We start from the raw sequence: 20,187 nt of genomic DNA, 5'->3' as shown, positions 1-20,187 counted from the left end.
TCATAAATATTAAAAAAATATTTAAATTTTTTTCTTCATTTAGATTACAAATTTTATATTAAATAGAATGAAAAAGAAGTTTATATAAAATGATTGTATTTTAATTGTGTTAAATCAATAAGCTTCTTAAAGAATGAAAGCTTAATTCATAGAGTCTGTTAGTTTAATATTAAAAAACTTAATGTTTAACTAGTAATAATCAGTACATTAAATTTTATTTATTCCTGATTAATATGAAAAACATTTTAGTTAGAAAACAAGTGAACCAAATTTTACCTAAGTATTATTCAAGGACATTAGAAATTTTCAGGATAAAGCGAAAGAATTCATTGAAAATGTTGATGTTTAGGAAAAAATAAGTTTTATAGAAGTACTTTATAATTCTAGAAATGAATTAACTGCCTTTGCAAAATACAAGCAATTGAATAAAAAATTATTTTTTTTTATGGGAGAAACTGAATCCTTTTTCTTTGGTTAAAGCAAAATGTTTTAACTTTAGGAATTCATTATGCACCTTAAAAGAGTAAGAAAATAAATATTTTTGCATTTGAAAATTATTTTAATAGTTTTATTTGTAATAATAGGACTAAATTAAAATAACTCTTATAGGAGAAGAAATAATGAAAAATTTAAGAGAAGATTCAGTAACAGATTGGAAGGATAATTAAAATATAGAATTTCTTATTAAATTGAAGAACCAAATTTCGAAAAAAAATATTCAATTTCTAACATCAGAAGAAGCTTTATAGATATCACTCAGGATAAAACCTAAGCAGATTCTCTAGAGACCTAAATATAATGGCACATTTTAAATCAGAAATGAATTAACTGCTGATGTAGTAGTTTTTACTAAAACATTGGAAAAGCATTTATTAAATTTGAAGACCTATTCCAATATAACAGAATGGAATCCAAGTACTTAAAGATAAATGGTTGAATAATAAATATAATATTATTAGGTAGATGATATATTACTTGAAAATCCTGTGTAGGACATATCTAAATACTATAAATATGGTACATTATATATATTGTTGGTAAATTAATTGTAGTTTAAAACAATTTTTATTATTTAGGAAATTAACTTGTTAAAATGAGTGAATTATTTTTGAATTAAATAAATCTCTTTACACTAAAGGAAATTAAGTTAATTGGATCAGTTTAAAAGTCGTCGATACCAAGATAATCATTTATGTCTGGCTGTGATATTTTATTTGCTAAGCAAGATTCAAAACGATCTAGATATATAATTGCAAGTTTAATAAAAGCATGCTTTGAAGAATAAAGGTATCTTGTAGCTAGATTTGTTCTAAGGTAGAACAGCATTCCAAAGCTAGTAGTTTTGATTCCACATCTTAAAAAAAACTGTGAGTATTTTTATATCATAGAATTGCCAACTGTAGAATCTATTAGAGATTATTCCTTTAACAGTCTAATAAGATCTACTCCAGAACAATAAAAACTTATGAGCTAATTGATAGACGAATTAGATTTAGATTAGGATGAAAAAAACTAAAATTAATTTAAGATCGGATCACAACCAAATGAGACCATTGCTAAAATTAATGATCTAATATTGATGAGGTTATTATTATCATTATTAATTAATTTAAATTATTTAAAAATTTTTATTTAAATTGGCTTTAACAAAATTTATTATTTTGAAATTAATTTTGAACAATAAATCATGAATATGATATTAAATAATCTATTATTAAATTTTCTATTCAATTTTAATAACACTAAAATTTAGTTTAATAAGTTTATGCTTTGATAATTAGTTAAATATAAAAATCTTAATTTTGAAATAAGAAGAAATATGAGTGATAATTAATTAAATAAAACTTGAATGAATATTCTTTTTTAAATGTTAAAATTTTAAGTTTAATTTAAATAAATTTAAAATTTACTTATTTTATTTTTATAATTAAAGAGGAATGAATGTGAATGAAGAAGAAATTAATAAAAAGTTATTTACAAAAGAATATTAACAAACATTTAAATCAGCTAGTTAAAAACTTCTGAGTAATATTAATGAATAATTTAATTTAAAAATCATTAATTAGTAATTGTATCATGATAGTTTTAACTAAAAGATTTATTGGAAAAATTTAATAAGTTAAAAAGATGATAAATTATTTAATGATTTAAAAGATATATTTGGCTCAATCGAAAAATAGAATTATAAAGATTTAACAAAAAAAGCATATTAATAAATTGATTTTAGTATGCCATAGTCAAAAATTATTTCAATTCTATCTTAACCTCTATTTGATATTAGAGAATTTTAAGAATATATTCAAATTGTGTAAAATTTAATATACAAAACTATGGATACATTTATAAAAGGATATACTAGTAATATTATTATTGAACTAATTCTTTTAATCAGAAATAAATCTATCTAGTTTGAATAATATGAGGTAATCTATTATTTTAAATTTGATCAAATTACTTTAAAAATTAATTAAAATAAATTATATTTTAAAATTAAATTAAAAATAATCAATTTTATTGATTTTAAATTACTCTTAATTTGTTTAAATCTAGTTTAATAAAGTAATAGAATCATTACAAAATTTATTTAAAATAAATCATAATATTTTAATCATATAAATAGGCATTTAATTAGTTTTTACTCAAATTTTATGAGAAGTTTCAAAATGATTAATTTATTTCAGAGATTGTTAGTAGTGAGATAAACTTAATTTCAACAGAAAACCATTAAAATTCAGTCATATTGACTTAAATCGAAGAGGAATTTTTAAGATAAAATCTCTTATAAAAGGAAATGTCATCACTCAGAGTATCAAGTAAAAATTAAGAGAATATATGCCAAAATTAAACTTCTAAGATGAAAAAAATTTTAGTGAATAGCTTAAAAAATAATCAAAATAATGATGAAGAGATATATTATTCTGATGAATCAGAAACAAATCAAGCAAGAAGGCAAAAAGAAAATGATAATTCTCTTCCATAGGATAATCATGAAAATTAATAAAATTTTAATACTTAATAATAAAAGAAATAAAATAAATAATTAGTTTCATTCACTTAATTAAGCAGCTATAATTCAATTTATTCAGAATCTGAGACTTCTTAGCATGAAGATTAAATCATTTAAAATAATTAAGATCTAAATTCTTCTATTGAAGAATCAGGAGAAGAAGAATAAAAATAAGACTTAAAAAGAAACAAAGGAAATTTTTCCAAAAAGCTTAATTTAAATGATGTTAATTTTAAACTATGCTCAGATAATAAACTTTTAAAAGAAACTCTCATAAATATCGACCTCACATATAGAAAACCTTAAGTATTCATTAAATGATTTATATAAATTTAAATAATAATTTTATCTTAAAAAATAGGTAAAAAATATACCTTTAGAGTCAACTCCAGTTTAAATTTTTCAAAAATTGTGGTCTGATGAAATTTGGAAATTAATTACAGATGAGACAAATAAATATTCTAAACAAAGCTTTGATTTAAATTAATACAATTTAGACAGTTAAAGTCTAAAAAAATAAAAAATTTGCTTTTTTAGTTAAGACTAAATAAAAAGATTTATAATTTGTGAGATTCTAATGGGAATATAAAGACTTCCCAGCTTTAGTGACTATTTTAGTTCAGACCCATTATTGTCTGGAGGTTTGAACAGGATTTTAGGAAGAGAAAATTATTAACTGCTGACTAGATATTTGCATATTTCTGATAATTAAAGTAGAATGGTTCATGTAGATGATCATACAAAATTTAAATAGTTTTAATCGATTTTAAATCGAAACTATTAATAATTTTATGTTCCTTCAAACTATCTTGCAATAGATGAGGGCATTATACCATTTAAAGGTAATTTATATATTCTTAAATTTTAAAGTCTAAACAATTTCATAAAAAAAGGAAAAACAAAATTTAAAGTGTATTGTCCCTAAAAGCCTGTTAAATTTGGAATTAAAGAGTATTTATTTTGTGATTACAGTGGTTACACTCTCAACTTAATAATTCATTCACCTCATGAAAAATAAAATATCAGAGACATTTATCAACCCTAAACTCTTTAAACTCAAGACATTGTAAATGAGTTGATCAAAGACTATTAGCCACTTTCTGGAAGTATTTTAATCATGGATAATTATTATAATTCATTAAATTTAATACATGATCTTAACTAACAAAATATCGGAGTCCTAGGAACTGTTAGGTAAAATATTTAATTTTTATATTATAAATTTAATTCAATAATTAAAATTAACAAATAAATAAATATTTTTTTAGCATATAATAATTTTTTGAATTCTATTTTTTCAAAAAAAATAAAATACAACAAAAGGTCAAATGAATTTTAAATACTAAACTAAAATTTTTTCAAAAACACTTTTTATTTACAACAAAAATTGATTTTTTATCTTATTCATAATAAATAATTAAATTAAAGTATCTTTTAGGAAAAAAAGAAGTTTAAACAAAGAAAAATATTTAAAATACAGACTGGATAATTTCATTTAATTTTATTTTAATGATTAAAACTTACAATTTAACTAAGTTAATTTTTACTGAGAAATATTTACTTTTGATTAAAAATTAAGAAAAATTAAAATTTATTTTAATTATTTTTTAAATTGAATTTATTCTTTAAAAATATTACTAAAAATTCCTTAAAATTTTTAACTTAAAATGAAATAAAAAAATAAATTCACTTTGATTTTATATTTATTTAACGACAAATTTAAAATTTAAAAATAAAATAATTTATTTAAAAAGGCCGGATAGAATGAATTTTACTGAAGAATAAAAAAAAATGATGAAAATTTAAAATTTTAACAAAGGAGAGACAAAATCTTTAACTAAGGATAACATTCATATATTCCTTTGGAGAGATAAAGATAAGCTTGTTAAAATGATTACTAACTTTTTAGATAATAGAAAAATTGTGAAAAGTATGAAAAAAACAGGCTAAATTAAGACTATTCCTTTAATGGTAAATAATAAAGTTTTAAATTACCATTTAAATACTAAAATATATTAATTAGGTTGATATTTACAATAAATATGCCCACTCGGTAGACAAGAGAAACTAAATATGCTAAAATTATAGAATACACAAAAGATCCTAAAAGTGGTGGAAATGTGTTTTTTATCGTTTATTAGATACAACACTTTGCAATGCTTACATAATTTATAAGATATTAAATGAAGGAAAAAAGAGCCTCTTAACACATAAAGACTTTAGAATTAAAATAGTAGAAGAGTTAATTCAAAGTTTAAATGAATCAACAGCTCAACTCACTAAATCTTTATCCCATAATAGAGGTATTATCTACTCTCTAATCGATATAAATAAAGTTAGAAAGTAAGGTGTACAACAAGAAATTATAGCTCATTTTCTAGAAAGGTAAAACTAAGTCGGATTATGCTCACTTTGCAAACAAGCTACTTTTTTTACCTGTGAATCATGTAATTACGGTAATAAAAAGATTGCCTTATGCCCTGTGAATTGTCATAAAGAACATATGAAAAAAGTTTATAATCTTATAGATAAGTGATATTAATAGAAAATATTTTATTCTAAGCAAAAGTAAAACATCATTATGTAAAATAGTAAACTGAATTAAAAAGCCAAAATAAAAAAATTTAATTTTGAATAACTGTATTTTATTTGTAGCGAATTAAAAGTCAACTAAATAAATTTGTTAACTTATTAATAATAAAATTTATTTTAATTTCATTATTTATTAAAAAATATTTATTTTAATATAATTTAATTACATTCACATTTATTTATATAAATAAATATATAAATAAATAAATGTGACTGTATTTTATTTTACAAATTAGAATAAAAGACTATCTATCTATTTTTGAAATTATTTCGTTAAATTTCTATTAACTAACGAAAGAAGTATCAAATATTAAATCTTGCTTGTTTTTAGAGTGTAGATATCATATATAAATATGCAAATAAAAAGATTCATTCATTCATTTATTGATTTATTTTTTTAATTTTTTGTAATTTTTTACTGTTTTCTTTTGAATTATTAGATCAAATAAATAAATTACAAATAAAATTAATTAAGTAGAGAAATCTTATAAAATAAATTCATTATTGATAAGTAAATAATAAATAGATAAGTAAGTAGTATTTATTTTATATTGAGCTATTAATTAAATGTCAGATAAGGGTGTAATAAATCCAGATTTTATAAGGCAAACTGTTCAAGATGAGCAGTATTATTGGAATAATATTGAAGTGATTTGCCAAAGTGTTTTAGGAGATAAAAAAAAGTATTAACTCATTATTAAACTACCATTCATTTATATCTAAAATTTATAGAGAAACTTATGCGCCAATTTTATAAGTGGTTTAGGAAGTCTTAGTGGATGACGGTTAAAGTGGAGTTGTTAAACTTTTAACAATAAGAGTATTATTATTTATAAATAGTAATTTAAATATAATTTTAAATAAATAAAAGCTCTTAGGTACATTGGTTTATCCTTAGTCAGCATAATTTGAACAGTATTAAACTAATACTAATTTTGTTTCCAGATTGCTTAAATCCAATGATATTTTAAACGTTTTATATGAAATTTGTTTGTATAAAGCTGAAGTATAAGATGATAATAGAGGTGAAAGTATGTTTAAATCTGAAGGTAATCACTTTATTGATTTTACACATTTTTGAACATTTATTAAAAATTATGAAGGAAAGGAAATAGGAAAGGAATTTCTAAAATATTGCCTCGAATTTGTAAGATTTTTAGCAACTACATGGGAAAATTCTAAAACAAATAGCGGAGATATAGTGCAAACACAATTTAGTATTATCTATTAGAACTTGTAATAAAGTGGTGTTAAATTCCCAGATAAAAATTCTTATTTTGGTGAAATTAAGAAGAAAAAATCATCAAAAACCTAATAATCTCAAGCTGCAACTTAATAACCTTCTTCTAAAGTTCAAAAATAGGCTGCTGGTGATTCAGCTTGTAAAATTAAATACTTTTTGATAAAATAATAGGACAGAGAATATTTTTAATAGTTTTTAAATAAAATGAAACTTAGTTTCGCATAATAAATATTTTTATATCAAAAATTAATTATTTAAATATTAAATTAGCAGATAAATTAATTGCAGATTGTTTATCCCATGTTGAACCTCTTCTCAATATGGTTAACTCAAATGCAAGCATTATTCCAGCAATTTAGGATAGTAAATATTCATTAAAATTATACAGAAACTTATTTTTACTTTCATAGAAATTGAGAACGATTAGGTGATTTATGTTTCTTATGTTTAGAAGTTATAAGAATCTATGGAGGATGCTAAAGATTTTGAGACTCTCTGGGCTTTCCTTGAATTTTTTAATGAATTAACTCAGGAAATTGAAAAAATAAAGCAAAATAATTATTCTAAAAAAGCTTATATTTCGTTCAGAAAAAGAGTATTAGAAGTAGGTAAACTAGATATTTTACTTTTTAAGATGAGATCACATTTTTATTTTTTATTTTAGCTTAATAAAAATTAGAAAAATTTTGGTAACCTTCTTCTGCCTAAGCTTAAGCTTAATCAGTAGCTGAATCTCAAAAGTAGCCAGAGAAAGTGAAGTAAGTTGAGCAAAGCCAAAAGTAATAACCTCAAGAAACAAATACCGGAGGAGGTGGAGGATTTGATAATTGGGGAGGAGATTTTAACTAAGGATTTGATTTTAATGCATAAAATCAAGGAGGAGGAGGAGGCTTTGACTTTAATGCATAAAATTAAGCTGGAGGATTTGGATTTGACGGTGGGTTTTAAAATTTTAATTTTGAGGAGCAGAAAAAGGCAGAAGAATTAGAAGAATAAACACGCTTGCAAAAAATTTAGCAAGAATAGTAGTCTCAAGTTTAAAAATAACAAGAAGAGTCAAAAGATCAATAAAAATAATCCTAAAAAAATAACAATTTCTTTGATTAAGAGCAACATGAATTGGACAAATAGTTTAATAAAGGAGGATTTGATTAAGGTTTTGGAAATAACTTTGATAATGGTGGATTTGGTGATTTTGGCAATAATAATGACTAGGGATTTGGAGGAAATTTTGGTTAAAATAATTAAGGATTTGGCAACGAATTTGAATAAAATAACTAAGGGTTTGGTAATGAATTTGGAAAGAATGATTAAGGATTTGGCAATGAGTTTGGATAGCATGATTAAGGATTTGGTAATGAATTTGGTACTTTCCAAGAAAAGCATTAGAATAAGGATGCAAATAACTTTGATTAGGGATTTGGAGGATTCTGGGATAACAATTAGCAATAAGAACCTAACAGAAAACAATCTTAAGATAAATCTCCTCAATTTACAAACAATTAATTTTTCGATAACTAAGATACAATCAAAGAACGTCCTCCAGCATAACCAAATAATTAAGATTTCACTGGATTCGGTGGGTTCGGAGACCCTCAACAAAGCCAAAACTAGCAAGGGTTTTAGAATTAAAACTAAACAATGAAAAAGTAATAATAAAATAATAGAGCCTCTCCTTAAAATCAGAATCAGAACACATTTTATAATTTTGATGGCTCAGGTGATAAAAGTCATAGTTATGCATACAACATGCAATAAAACCAAGATAATAGAAGTAAATTTTAGCCTAATTTTTAATAAAATACTTATTTAAACATAAATAAATTTAATTAAATTAGGAGGTGATTTCAGAGATAGTTTTGTTGAGTTTTCAGAATTAAGTAAAAAAAATTTATTCATTTAAAATCCATTTAAACAATTTAAATACTTTTATTATAGGCAAAAGTGACATTTCAGCTAGAGACTTCCCTTTAAGAAACACCATAATTAATGTAAAAGAAGTTAGGGGCACACTTCATACTTTCAATAAAGAGACATTTTAAGTCTTACAAGATTATAATGTTACTTAGTAAATAGTTAGAAGATTTAAAATAGCTAACTTAAAAGTGAAGAGTCCACTTATTGAATCTCAAGATTTTTAAGTAGGTGTAATTTCAGAAAGGATTTTTGATTAAAACTCTTCTCGTTATTTAATAAAATGTGACTTATTTTTCGGGAATAAGGTAATTTATTTACTATTTTTTTTTAAATGTTTAAATATGATTTTTTTCATGATATTAGACAAGCTATAATGTGGAGAATTTCAACATAGAATTCGAAGGAGATTACAGTAAAATATTTAACATTAAAAAATAATATTAAAATTCTTATTTTTATAAATAATACAATAGCTTCTCATCTCTACATCAAAAATGACAAATTTCCAGATATAATTGAACCTAAGAAGTAATACAAATTAAACTCGATGTTGAGTTACACAAAGACTCCTTATAGCTTGATAAACGCAAATGTTCAAGGAACTATAAATGGAAATGAATTTTACTTTACCATATTTGTACCCAACTTGCTTCCAAGATATGTTCATTTTTATGAACCCTCGAACAATATGCTATATTTCAGATAAAAATGGAGATAAAAAAGAGACCAAATCATTAAAAGTGACCAATTTGCTCTCAATAAGAGAGTAATCAGAACTCCTATTTATTTCAAAAGATACTTCCCTCAATTTTCCGAGAATATGTCTCTTGATGATTTTATATATCATAATAAGAGTAATACAAATGTGTTAAACTATAAGCTAAGAGGTACAGTAGAATTAGACATACCAAGTATAGAATACATGGTTAAGTTTATAGTTAGGCCTAATTTTACTGCCGTTATTCAAGTTATTCCTTACAGTGGATATTTAAATACTGCAAAAGCTTTAATAGATCATTTCGTTTTCATTTTTGGTTAGCAATGATTCTCTTTGAGATTTAAATTAATGATTAATATAATGTACATTTTTATATGTATAAATAAATAAATTCTATTGTACCCCAAAGATAAATTTATTAAATTGCTTATTTGTGTAAGATTTTCATTTTTAATCAAAAATATATCAAAATGAATTGTTAAATAATCAATTAATTAAATATTTATTAAAAAAATTAAATAAATATTATAAATTATCAAAAAAATATTAATTTAAAAAAACTAATTTGTTTAATTTTACTATTCAAAATACTAAAAAAATACTTTACATTTAATCATTTTAGTAATTTGCATAAAACTATTAACATATGTAATACTATTTTCTTTTTTCTAATTAAAAGCCAAAAAAATTTGATCAAAAAATGAATAGAAAAATAATCAAAACATTCTAAAATAATTTCTGTATTGAAGTATATGAAATATTTACTATTTAATTTTACAGATATAATTAATTAATAATAAATGACAATAATAGATTAAACATAGATTTTAATAAAATATGGAGGAAATCTGACTGTTACTGATTTTATTCTATTTAGTAAAAGTGATCTATTTATTTTATCTTTTTCATTACTGTCAGTCAATAAAATATTTTAAAATAAATTTGTTTTTACAAAAAGAATAGTAAACTCATACTTCATCAACTTATTAATACTTAACTAACTGTTCAAAGTTCTAAATTTTTTATTTAAAAAATAATTATTTGATAATCTCTACATGTTATTCTTTTCTATTTTAAATCAGAATTTATCACAAATACCTTTGCTTTAAAATCAAGCAGAGTATTTTAATTTTTATGAATAAAATTTTTTAATACAATTAATTCATAAAATATAATTAAACAAACTTTAATTAAAATTTTGAAATTAATAAAAATCAAACCAAAAAGAAGGTTTAAGTTCATATTTCACTCAAATATACACAAACTGCAAAACCTTCTTATTTAGTTAAGAATTTTTGTTTTGTAAAATTTCAAATCAAACTTATTTACTGTAAAAACAATTTTTTTACTCTAAAATTTAGAAAAAAGCTTTATGTATTTTTATTAATTTTAGTAAACTTTAAAAATGAATATAATCAATAAATAATAATCACTTGAAATATCACAAATTATGATATCATGGTAGGTGGTGATATTTCAAATCAAAGAACAGCTATAAGTAAAACTAAAGTTAACAAATTGCAAAATAGTCACTCAAATAAGGTGTCTAATACAACTAGCCTTCTCATCTTTAAGGCTTGTCTATAATGGGATAGTTAATTATAGTAAGAAAAACAAAGCCTGATATTTAGCTCTAACACTTTAATGTTTTAAGAATTGAGTAACTATTTACATTTCAAATATTTTTCATCTTCATAAAAGATGCACCTCAAAGTTAATAATTTAGGTAATTAACTTAAAGTATTTCCCATTCTTAAATTTTCTTCACCGCTAATATGATTTTAGATGAAATTAAATTTGAAATCTTAGAGATTTACACATTTACCTATTGCATCGCTTAAAGCTTAAGCACCTGAATCACCAATAGAGTTACCCCATAAATATAAGCATAAATTTGTAATTTAAGGGCATTTGCTCAACCCATTTGCAATTAAAATTGCTCCTTCGTTTGCAAGATTATTTAAGTATAAGTAAAAATTTAATTTTGTAAGATTTTAGCAGTTCACTAACCATAGATTTATCTCTGCTAATCCTTATTATTTAAACTTGTTTCCTGAAAAATTGAAGTTTAAATCTGTAAGTTTTGTACAACAACTAAATCCAGTTCCTATATTTGATATACCTTCTTACTATTGTTGGAAGTACATCAATAAGTTAAGCTTTACTAAATCCTTGCATTATTTTAATCCCTAACCAATAGCAACAACCCCTTATTAGCTAATTCTGTTTTCACTAAGAAGTAAAACCAAATTTTATAACTTAGAACATTTACTCAAACCTGCTCCGATACCAGATGCTCCAACATCTTCTATAACATTTTATAATATTTCAAGCTCTAAATCTAATATATTTTAGCAGGAACTTAAACCTTAACCTATTGCTACAGCTCCTTTATCTCCAATTTAATTTTAGTTTAAATACAATAATAGATATGTGAGATTTTATAAATTGCCTAACCCTTTCCCAATACCGATTGATCCTTCATCACTGATTTTATTTTATTAAAGATATAATTTCAATATGTTTAGGTTTTGACAGCTTTTTAACCCTTCACCTATTGCAGAAGCCCCTAAATCACCAATTAAATTATTAGATAAAATAAGTCTTAACTCTACTAAAAGAGTGCATTTTGTTAATAATTTATTTAGAGTAAATACTCCTTCATCCCCAATATAGTTGTGGTATAACCCTAATTCTAGAAAAGTAAGATTTTAGCAATTACTTAATTCTTCAAAAAAGGCTGAAGCTCCATCGTCTTGAACTTAATTTTCCTCTAAAGTAACACTTAAGTGAACTATATTTTAACATTAGCCCAGCGTATTGCCTAAAGCCTTTGCCCCTTACTCTCCCAGATCATTGTTGCCAACTTGAAGATGGAGCTTTTGAATCTTATTAAGCTCTCTAAAAATTTTTGCTATATCTATCTGATAAGCTTTAAAATTCCATATCACATTTTTCCAATATTAGAGTTAAATTTGAAATATTTTAACACTTTTATAAAAATGATTATATCATATTTGAGACTTTTTATTTGATATCATTTTAGCTAAAGTTAAGTTTTAAAATTTCTATATTCCTAAATTCTTATAAATTCTTGAATAGTAAAGTGGCCTTGTGATCATTCATTTTAATGTTATCAAAATATAATCTTATATTCTAAGCATCTTTGAATTAATTTAAGCATAAATTAATTAAATCAATATATTATTCAGAAATGTCGAAGCCGCTTAATTACAGATTAAGATTAGTGTCACCATTTATGTGAGATTAAACAAAATCTTACAGCTTTTAGAATGCATTTTAGTATTACAACATATTATTTCTTCTAAATAAGAGTATCTTGATAAAAATCCTATAAATTCGTTTTAGCTTTACTATTTTAAATTGCTTTAATTATATTTTAATTAATTGTAGATAATAATATTAATTCCTAAAATAAATAGGTTTAAAAAATACCTTTAATTATTCAAAGCGAATTCATACATAGTATAATTGTTATTGCAATAAAAAAATGCAAAGTAATAATTAAACCTTTAAGAATTAGATTAGATTTTTATTTATAAATCTAAATCCACAAGGTCCTTAAAAATTTAGATAATAATTCAATTAATTAAAAATAAAATCTTTTTTTATTTTATTAAAATTTATTATTTTATATGAATTTAATCATAAAATCTATATTCAAATTAAGAATCTATTTAATTGGAAATAAAAAAAATTGATCTGTTGATCAAGAAAGAAAAAAAATAAAAACATCATAAATTAATAAGAATTAAATAGAATAATTAAAATATGAAGTATTTTTTTCAATTTTTAAATAAAAGATAGGCAATAACTAGATAGATGATTAGGAAAAAATAAATTAAACAAGCTATTTATTTAATAAAATAAATTTTTATTTTATAACGAGTAATTTTAATTAATTAATATAAAATTCAATTAAATTTTTTTATAAAAAAGTCCATCAATTATTAAAGCAAAATTTAACAAAAAAATCTTTAAAAAATAAAAATAAAAGAAATAATAAATCTTAAAGAATAAATTACAATATAGAAAAAAGTATTTAGAGATAAAGGACTTAGCCTTAAATTTTTAATTTAATATTAATATGACAATTAAAAAGATTAATTAGAATTAAAATATAATAAATAGATAAAATTTAGAAAAAATACTTTTACAATTACAGTAAAACCTTGGCCAACGACTCACTTAAACATTTTTTAGATAGATCATACGAAAGACCATTAAAACGGAAAAAAATATTAAAAGTAATTTTCAAATTTAAATTTAAACTTCCATAACTACAGTATCTATTTTAAATTATACATGAAATCCTTCCTAAATATCCTTTAATTTATTAAAATAAAAAAGAAACAAAATTAAAGCTAATCTCTGTTGTAGAAAATGAATACATACACAAACAATTTCTAAAAAGAAAATAATAATGAGAAAAGCAAAAAAAATAAGATTTTAAAATAATTAATTAAATAGTTCAAAATTAGAAATAATTATAGAATGATTTATAATAACCAGCTAAAAATAAAATAAAGTGACCTATTACACTTAGAGAAATGCTTTAATTTTCATAGATGCAGCACGGCTGTTAATATTCTGTTATTATAAGTGAATAGATTAGGTAAATTTAATAATAAATAAACTTTTGAATATAGGTTTATGAATAATGTAAGCTGAGTAAAAGAAATATAAAGTCATAAAATACAAAGTTAAAAATTTACAATTTATTCATAATATATATTATAATAAATCTTTTCCATGTTGTCAATAACTTTGTTAAAGCAAGAATTTATCTAGACTTATGTAGTTTGCTTCCAAAAAGTCAATAAGCATTTTGCTATTTGTTTAAAATTTTCATTTAAATAAAATTATTTTGAATTTTTATTTTAATATATTCCATATATATTTTATAGATTTCTAATCTGGGCAGTTTTATTTTTCTTTTGAGGATTAGAAATCTTCTTTTGACTAGTTTTGATAAATTATTACTCATTTTATTCTTCAATTTGTGTTTATTCTTTTATGTATTGTGTGATTATTCTGACTATTATTGAGAGCTTGATAATTCAGAAATTTGACTATTATCACATGATTTTAATAGTTTAATTGATCTAGTTATTGAGCTCTAAGAAATTTAATATTTATCACACAACTAACTATTTCTATGAAATGTTATTTTTATCAGATATAAACTGATTCAATAAATCTTTGTTATTTAATATCTTCTTCATCAAAAAAAAAATTTGCTTATATAAAAATAAAGAAAAAATAAAAATGAAATTAGAAAAATAATCATTTAATTCATGAATAAGATATAAACTAGATTAATGTAGTAAATCAAAAATTATTAGATTTATTCATTTAAGCCATTTTTTATTTTGTTCAAAAATAGTGATAGAATATCACTAAATTTTAGAATGGCTATTAGCTATATAAACATATTTACATCCATACATTATTCCTATCAATAAATTAGATACATTTTAAAAAGTAGAATAATCATGAAAGAAGTAGAGCAACAAAATCTTTATTGTTAAATATTTTTATTTAAATTTACTTCTAAATCATTTTTAAAACAAATCAATAAAAAATTGTTAAAAAGTTTAAAAAAACAATATTTTAAATCTTTTATAACAAATAATCTCTATTAATGATTATGAACTTAGTTTTAAATTTTGAACCTAAAAAAGTTAAGAATTGATTTAATGAATTGATAGTAAAGTATAATTATTGAAAGATATTTATTTTTACAATTTTAATTAATTGATTTTTTTATTATAAGTAAGTAAGTAAGTAAGAAATTAGAGATATAAAATATAAATAAATATTTACATTAAATAAAATATTACTTTTGAAACTAAATTAAAGCTATTTCTAATTTATTGAAATAAATAATTAAATTTTTATTATAATAGTTAATTGATACAAATGAATTATAAATTTTTAAAAATAAATTTCAAATATTCGGATAATCAGGCAAAGCATAGAAATCTTTTTAGTTAGAGTCTTATTCTTTTAAATTTGCTTCTGTTGTTTGTTTGTATTAGGAATTGTTAAGATTTTCTAAATCAACATCATAGACAAATAATGATTAATTTAATGAAATTTGTGCTAAATTATTTTTAAAACTTTTTGACAAGTCGTAGCCTGACTAGTTTTAAGATTTTAGTTTAGGCTATTCTAATTGATTATCTTATCTGGAACTTTACTTTTCCATGCATATTTATAGGTCAAGATCTTTCTTTTGGTTGTTGTACTGTGAATTAGATAAATTTGAATCAAGGAATTCTTCTTATATGTTATCTATTTTAGGTTTTTATTTTTAGGAAGACTTTGTTTATTAATTGGATGCATGGCTTTTATCTTCAGAGGATTTTGATTTACTTTTAGAGCTATCACTATCTTCGCTACTTTCAGAATCACTGTATGATTGTTTCTCTTCGATTGGCTAATTGGAATCCTGTGTATAAGCTCCTTTCATATTATTGAAAATAGATAATCTTCCTGGTTTATTTGTAGATGAACTTGTAAAAATATAAGGATTCTTTTAATGAGATGTTATATTTTCATCAATTGGCTTTTCTTCTGGAGATAAGCACTCGTTAACAAACTGATTTTTTGACGGTAGTTTTGGTGCACTGCTGTAAATGCCATCACATAAATGTAAGCTATTTTTAGAGTTTTATTTTTGCTTCATAATTTAATTTAAATCTAAATCTTCTAAGTGCTTAGATCCAACATTTTCATACTATGTCTTCGAAGCATTTCTAATTGGAGTTGATTTAGGTGTATTGTCTGATTGTCCTTCTATAATTTTTGATAGTTCAAATATTTCTCTCAGTTCAGTTCCTAATTCCTTGACCAATTACCTACTAACTCTTTTTAAATTGTATGGAATCTTAAGAAACTTAGTTTTTTTAAATTAATTTTACTTATCTTGCAAATGGTAAGGTCTAATATTTTCATAAGCTTTGTGTAATTTCTAATTTAAATAATAAATAAATATTAGCCTATAATTTTTTGCATTAAAGAGATTTCTATTAAATAAAAAATTCAGAATAATCTAAAAATGATTAATTAATTAATTACTTCATATGCTTCAATGTTGTCATACTAAAGTTTTTTACAAAAGAGAGACTCTTATTAGGATGCTGTATTATTTATTGAATTCATCTTATTTCTATTTGATAGTGTTTCAGATTTTCGATGCTTAATTTACAAATTTCGTAGACTTAGGGTTTAAAGGAAATCGTCATTTTTTTATATTAAAGGCTTCTGGCTAAAATTAAAAAGAATTAGCTGATTTTCATCAAGTAAAATTTTCTTTATCTTCTCAATTTCTTATAATTTATCAAGTATTATATAAATATCTAAATCTTTTTGTGCATACTCTCTCGCTTTCTCTATCAGAAAATTCTCTTCTGTATTGAAGCATTTACCGCAAGTGATGAGCCTCAAAAAATACCATATTTTAGCAGTTATTTTCTTGCTTCTGTTTATGATAATTCTGAATTATTCAACCAAGAAGTCCTTTTTATTTTTGAAGCCAATCTCTTTAAAATAAACTAAATTTTATATGATGTTTGATGATTAAATGAAAGTGGGTTTGTTCATTATTGAATCTTAATGCTTGAATATGTTTTCATTCCCGTTTTTGTTCACAATAGGGCTCTCTCCTATTTCTTACAATTCATTCTGCTAATTATTTACAGCATTGCAATTATTAAAAACAGATTGTTTTTTTTTCTTAATATTTGTGTAGTACTAATTTTGTATATTTTCTTAGAATAATTAGAGTTATTTCACTGAATCTTTTCTTTAGTGTTAAAATTTCTAAGCTATACGTTAAATTAATGGATCTTCTTTAACTATTTTACTCTTTGCTTCAAAATTTAAATTAATATTTATTTGCTGTTTTTAAACCTATTCATCTCCTATTTTATCGCCATTCCCATTTACTTATAATTTGGATTGCTTTTAATCATTACTTTATTATTGTGCATTATCTTCAATATCCTGAATATTTTTGAGAGATCTAGGTGTGATTTTTGGGGATTCGCTTTTTTAGTTTGGTTATTTTTGAGATATTGCTTTAAATATTGATCTCTCGTTTTCTATGATTTGTGATGCTTATTTACTTTCCTTTTCATAAATTAGATCTTATTTTAAGGCAACCATCTGTATTGATTATTTCTTAATTTTAAAATGTTCTTTTGGATTTTAAATAATACTTTGTTAAGTCTTCTTATTATCCATTAATTCCTGTTAAGATTTCACATTTTTTAAATTACTGCTAAAGTTAAAATTATATAATTTGTTAGCAATTTCTATTGTAAATTAAAAACTATTATATTTAGTTACAAAAAACCCTGCTACTGTAATAACAAATTTGATTAGACCACCAAACTAAATCATTACATTTGAAAATTTTTAATATTATCTCTTCATACTAATAGTTTCGGGACTCCTCCTAATATAGGAAATTTAATATTCTTTATTTGTACTATCCAAAATAAAGTTTTCTTTAACATCTTAGTAATCCTAAATAATCAAATCTATATTATCATAAGACTAATTTATCAAGCTATTATCATCACTTTGTATATGTACAGGTTTAAAAAATACATCATTTTATTTAAATACTTTCTATGGAACAAATGAGAATGAAAGTTCTTCACTCAAGTATTTATAATAAAATGTTCCCATCTTATTTAAATTAATAGAGTAATTAGTATGATAAATAGTCACTTTGAATTGTTAATTATTAGCTTAAAATTAACTCAATTCTGCGCTTGTTGCGCATCTATCAAAATCCCAAGCTTTATTATTTTCATCGCATTATATTACGCTAATTTTTAGGAACTCAAAAATTTGGCTTGTCTATTATCCTTACAATGTAATTTTAAAATTAGTGCTATTTTAGTTAAAAATTAAATTAATAAATAAACATTTTAAAAGTTAAGTATAAAATCTTATTTAAAATATATCAAAACTATCAATCAATAATCATAATTGTCATTATTATATCATGGTCATCACTAAAATTGATTAAATAAAATGCTTAAGATTTTGACAAACCAAATTCAAAAACTCTCTTTTCAGATTAATAAATCTATGGCGTTTTAGTTAGCTCATGATGAAAAATAAAGTAAGATTATTTTACCATAAATTTTTTAATTATAAAAATTGGTTATTTATTTTTTATTTAGAATGCAAAAGTTAAATTAAATCATTTAAATACGCAAACTATTTTGAATAAGTACTAAAAATTTGTTAATTATGCTGTTTTTAGATTTTTCTACAAAAATAATTGATTTTGAATATTTACATTTGGTAATAGTAATCAAAGTAAATAAAAGATAAATATTTTTAACTTAATATTTATAGTGGAAGAACCAATAGACAATAACTAACTAAGAAGATTGAATTTATAGGTTTTTTATAGACCTTATTGTAACTTAATAAATACAGCTAATCAAAATAATAAAATGTTTAAATATTTACCTCGGACATATCAAATTCTGAATACCAATACTATTTATTGTGTTAATAACATCTTAATCTAAGTTTTTTAAATCTTACTATTAGCATTTCTACATAGTAATAACGCTAAATTATTAATTCTTACTTTGACTTGTGTTTTATACATGACTTATAAAAAAAATATTTAGATTTATAATTTTAGTAAAGAATTTCGAAACTAATTTTTATTTAAATACCAACATTTTTTCATTTGTTTTGCAACTTTGAAAGAAGAATATGAATAATTACTAATTTTAAATACTATTTACCCCTATTCAACTTGGATTGCGAAATAAGGAACACTAGCAAATGAAAGATTATCATTCTATTAAATATTAACAGCAAAAAAAAAGTTATCCTAATTGAGCTCTAGCATGCTAGGATTTGGATTATATTCATTTTGTGTATTAATCAGCAAGTTAGCCTGGTTCAAATAATCGATAAAGACTATTATTGTATAATATAAAAGAATTATAGACATTTCTACTAAAATGTAATTTGTAATAAAAAATAATAATATTACTATTCCAACATAGAGTTGTAATCAATAGCAAACTTAAAATACTTATGATAGCTCCCAGGTAAGATTGGTAATGAGTCTTTTTATCTAAATTCAGACTTATAGGAGTACCAAATAAATCAAATTATTTAATTAGTTTGCCCGATTTTTAGAAGAAAGTCATTATGCTTTGCTTGCTAATTTATCTACTTTTTGCTCAAACTAATAAACAAAATTATTAAATTTAATTATTGGCTATATAATTAAAAATAATATAGTTGTTCTTTCTTTAGTTATTTCAAAATAACCAATGAATTCAACTAAAAGATACTTAACTCTCTACATCGTTCATAAAGTCAATTATTTTATGATAGTAAGTAAAATTATAGATTCGATTTTTTGAAAATAAAAAGAAGTAGAAATTAATTAAAAATAGCTTTTGATCAACAAATCAAATTTACATTCATTTATTCATATTAATTTATTAAAATAATCATCCTTCAATTTGTTAATTAAGATATTTTAGCATCTTAATGAATATTTAACTATTGATAAAAAGAAAATTAGTTATTAATAATTTCAAAAACTAAATAATAATTCACTTCCTCATAAAATTAATTAAGTTCTTTTTAAATCTAATTCTAATTACTGCTTACTAGCAAAAATAATATATA

At 22.1% G+C, this 20,187-nt stretch overlaps 4 protein-coding genes across 4 annotated transcripts; 2 read left to right on the top strand and 2 right to left on the bottom strand. All coding sequences in view use genetic code 6, as the record gives it.

The window, feature by feature from the left end:
• Positions 1-620: 620 nt before the first annotated feature.
• TTHERM_000309879 (PiggyBac-like protein) lies at positions 621-5,543 on the top strand (the record flags this gene model as incomplete). The annotated part of the gene is made up of 8 exons (XM_012798867.1): positions 621-1,017; positions 1,077-1,584; positions 1,934-2,423; positions 2,621-3,313; positions 3,369-3,849; positions 3,901-4,201; positions 4,762-4,978; positions 5,031-5,543. The coding sequence occupies 8 exons, from the start codon at positions 621-623 to the stop codon at positions 5,541-5,543; spliced, it is 3,600 nt and encodes a 1,199-aa protein (XP_012654321.1).
• Positions 5,544-6,166: 623 nt separating this feature from the next.
• TTHERM_00309870 (hypothetical protein) lies at positions 6,167-9,804 on the top strand (the record flags this gene model as incomplete). Its single annotated transcript, XM_001021063.2, has 11 exons — positions 6,167-6,282; positions 6,332-6,419; positions 6,471-6,648; positions 6,703-6,981; positions 7,113-7,205; positions 7,253-7,450; positions 7,507-8,616; positions 8,681-8,722; positions 8,781-9,064; positions 9,123-9,171; positions 9,233-9,804. 11 exons carry the CDS (start codon positions 6,167-6,169, stop codon positions 9,802-9,804), a joined length of 3,009 nt encoding a protein of 1,002 aa, XP_001021063.2.
• Positions 9,805-11,185: 1,381 nt separating this feature from the next.
• On the bottom strand, positions 11,186-12,792 carry TTHERM_00309860 (kinase domain protein; the record flags this gene model as incomplete). The annotated part of the gene is made up of 3 exons (XM_001021062.2): positions 11,186-11,247; positions 11,303-12,409; positions 12,468-12,792. The coding sequence occupies 3 exons, from the start codon at positions 12,790-12,792 to the stop codon at positions 11,186-11,188; spliced, it is 1,494 nt and encodes a 497-aa protein (XP_001021062.2).
• Positions 12,793-15,448: 2,656 nt separating this feature from the next.
• Positions 15,449-19,727, bottom strand: TTHERM_00309840 (transmembrane protein, putative; the record flags this gene model as incomplete). The annotated part of the gene is made up of 6 exons (XM_001021060.2): positions 19,538-19,727; positions 19,284-19,461; positions 18,997-19,143; positions 16,582-18,406; positions 16,425-16,474; positions 15,449-16,370 (listed from the first exon to the last, which is right to left on the bottom strand). Exons 1-6 carry the CDS (start codon positions 19,695-19,697, stop codon positions 15,449-15,451), a joined length of 3,282 nt encoding a protein of 1,093 aa, XP_001021060.2. The 5' UTR covers positions 19,698-19,727.
• Positions 19,728-20,187: the final 460 nt, after the last annotated feature.

This window comes from Tetrahymena thermophila, assembly GCF_000189635.1.
Source record: "Tetrahymena thermophila SB210 genomic scaffold scf_8254551, whole genome shotgun sequence".
In the NCBI taxonomy this organism is placed as follows: domain Eukaryota; phylum Ciliophora; class Oligohymenophorea; order Hymenostomatida; family Tetrahymenidae; genus Tetrahymena; species Tetrahymena thermophila.
The sequence above is the reverse complement of the archived record's forward strand: the minus strand, read 5'-3'. Positions and strand labels throughout refer to the sequence as shown.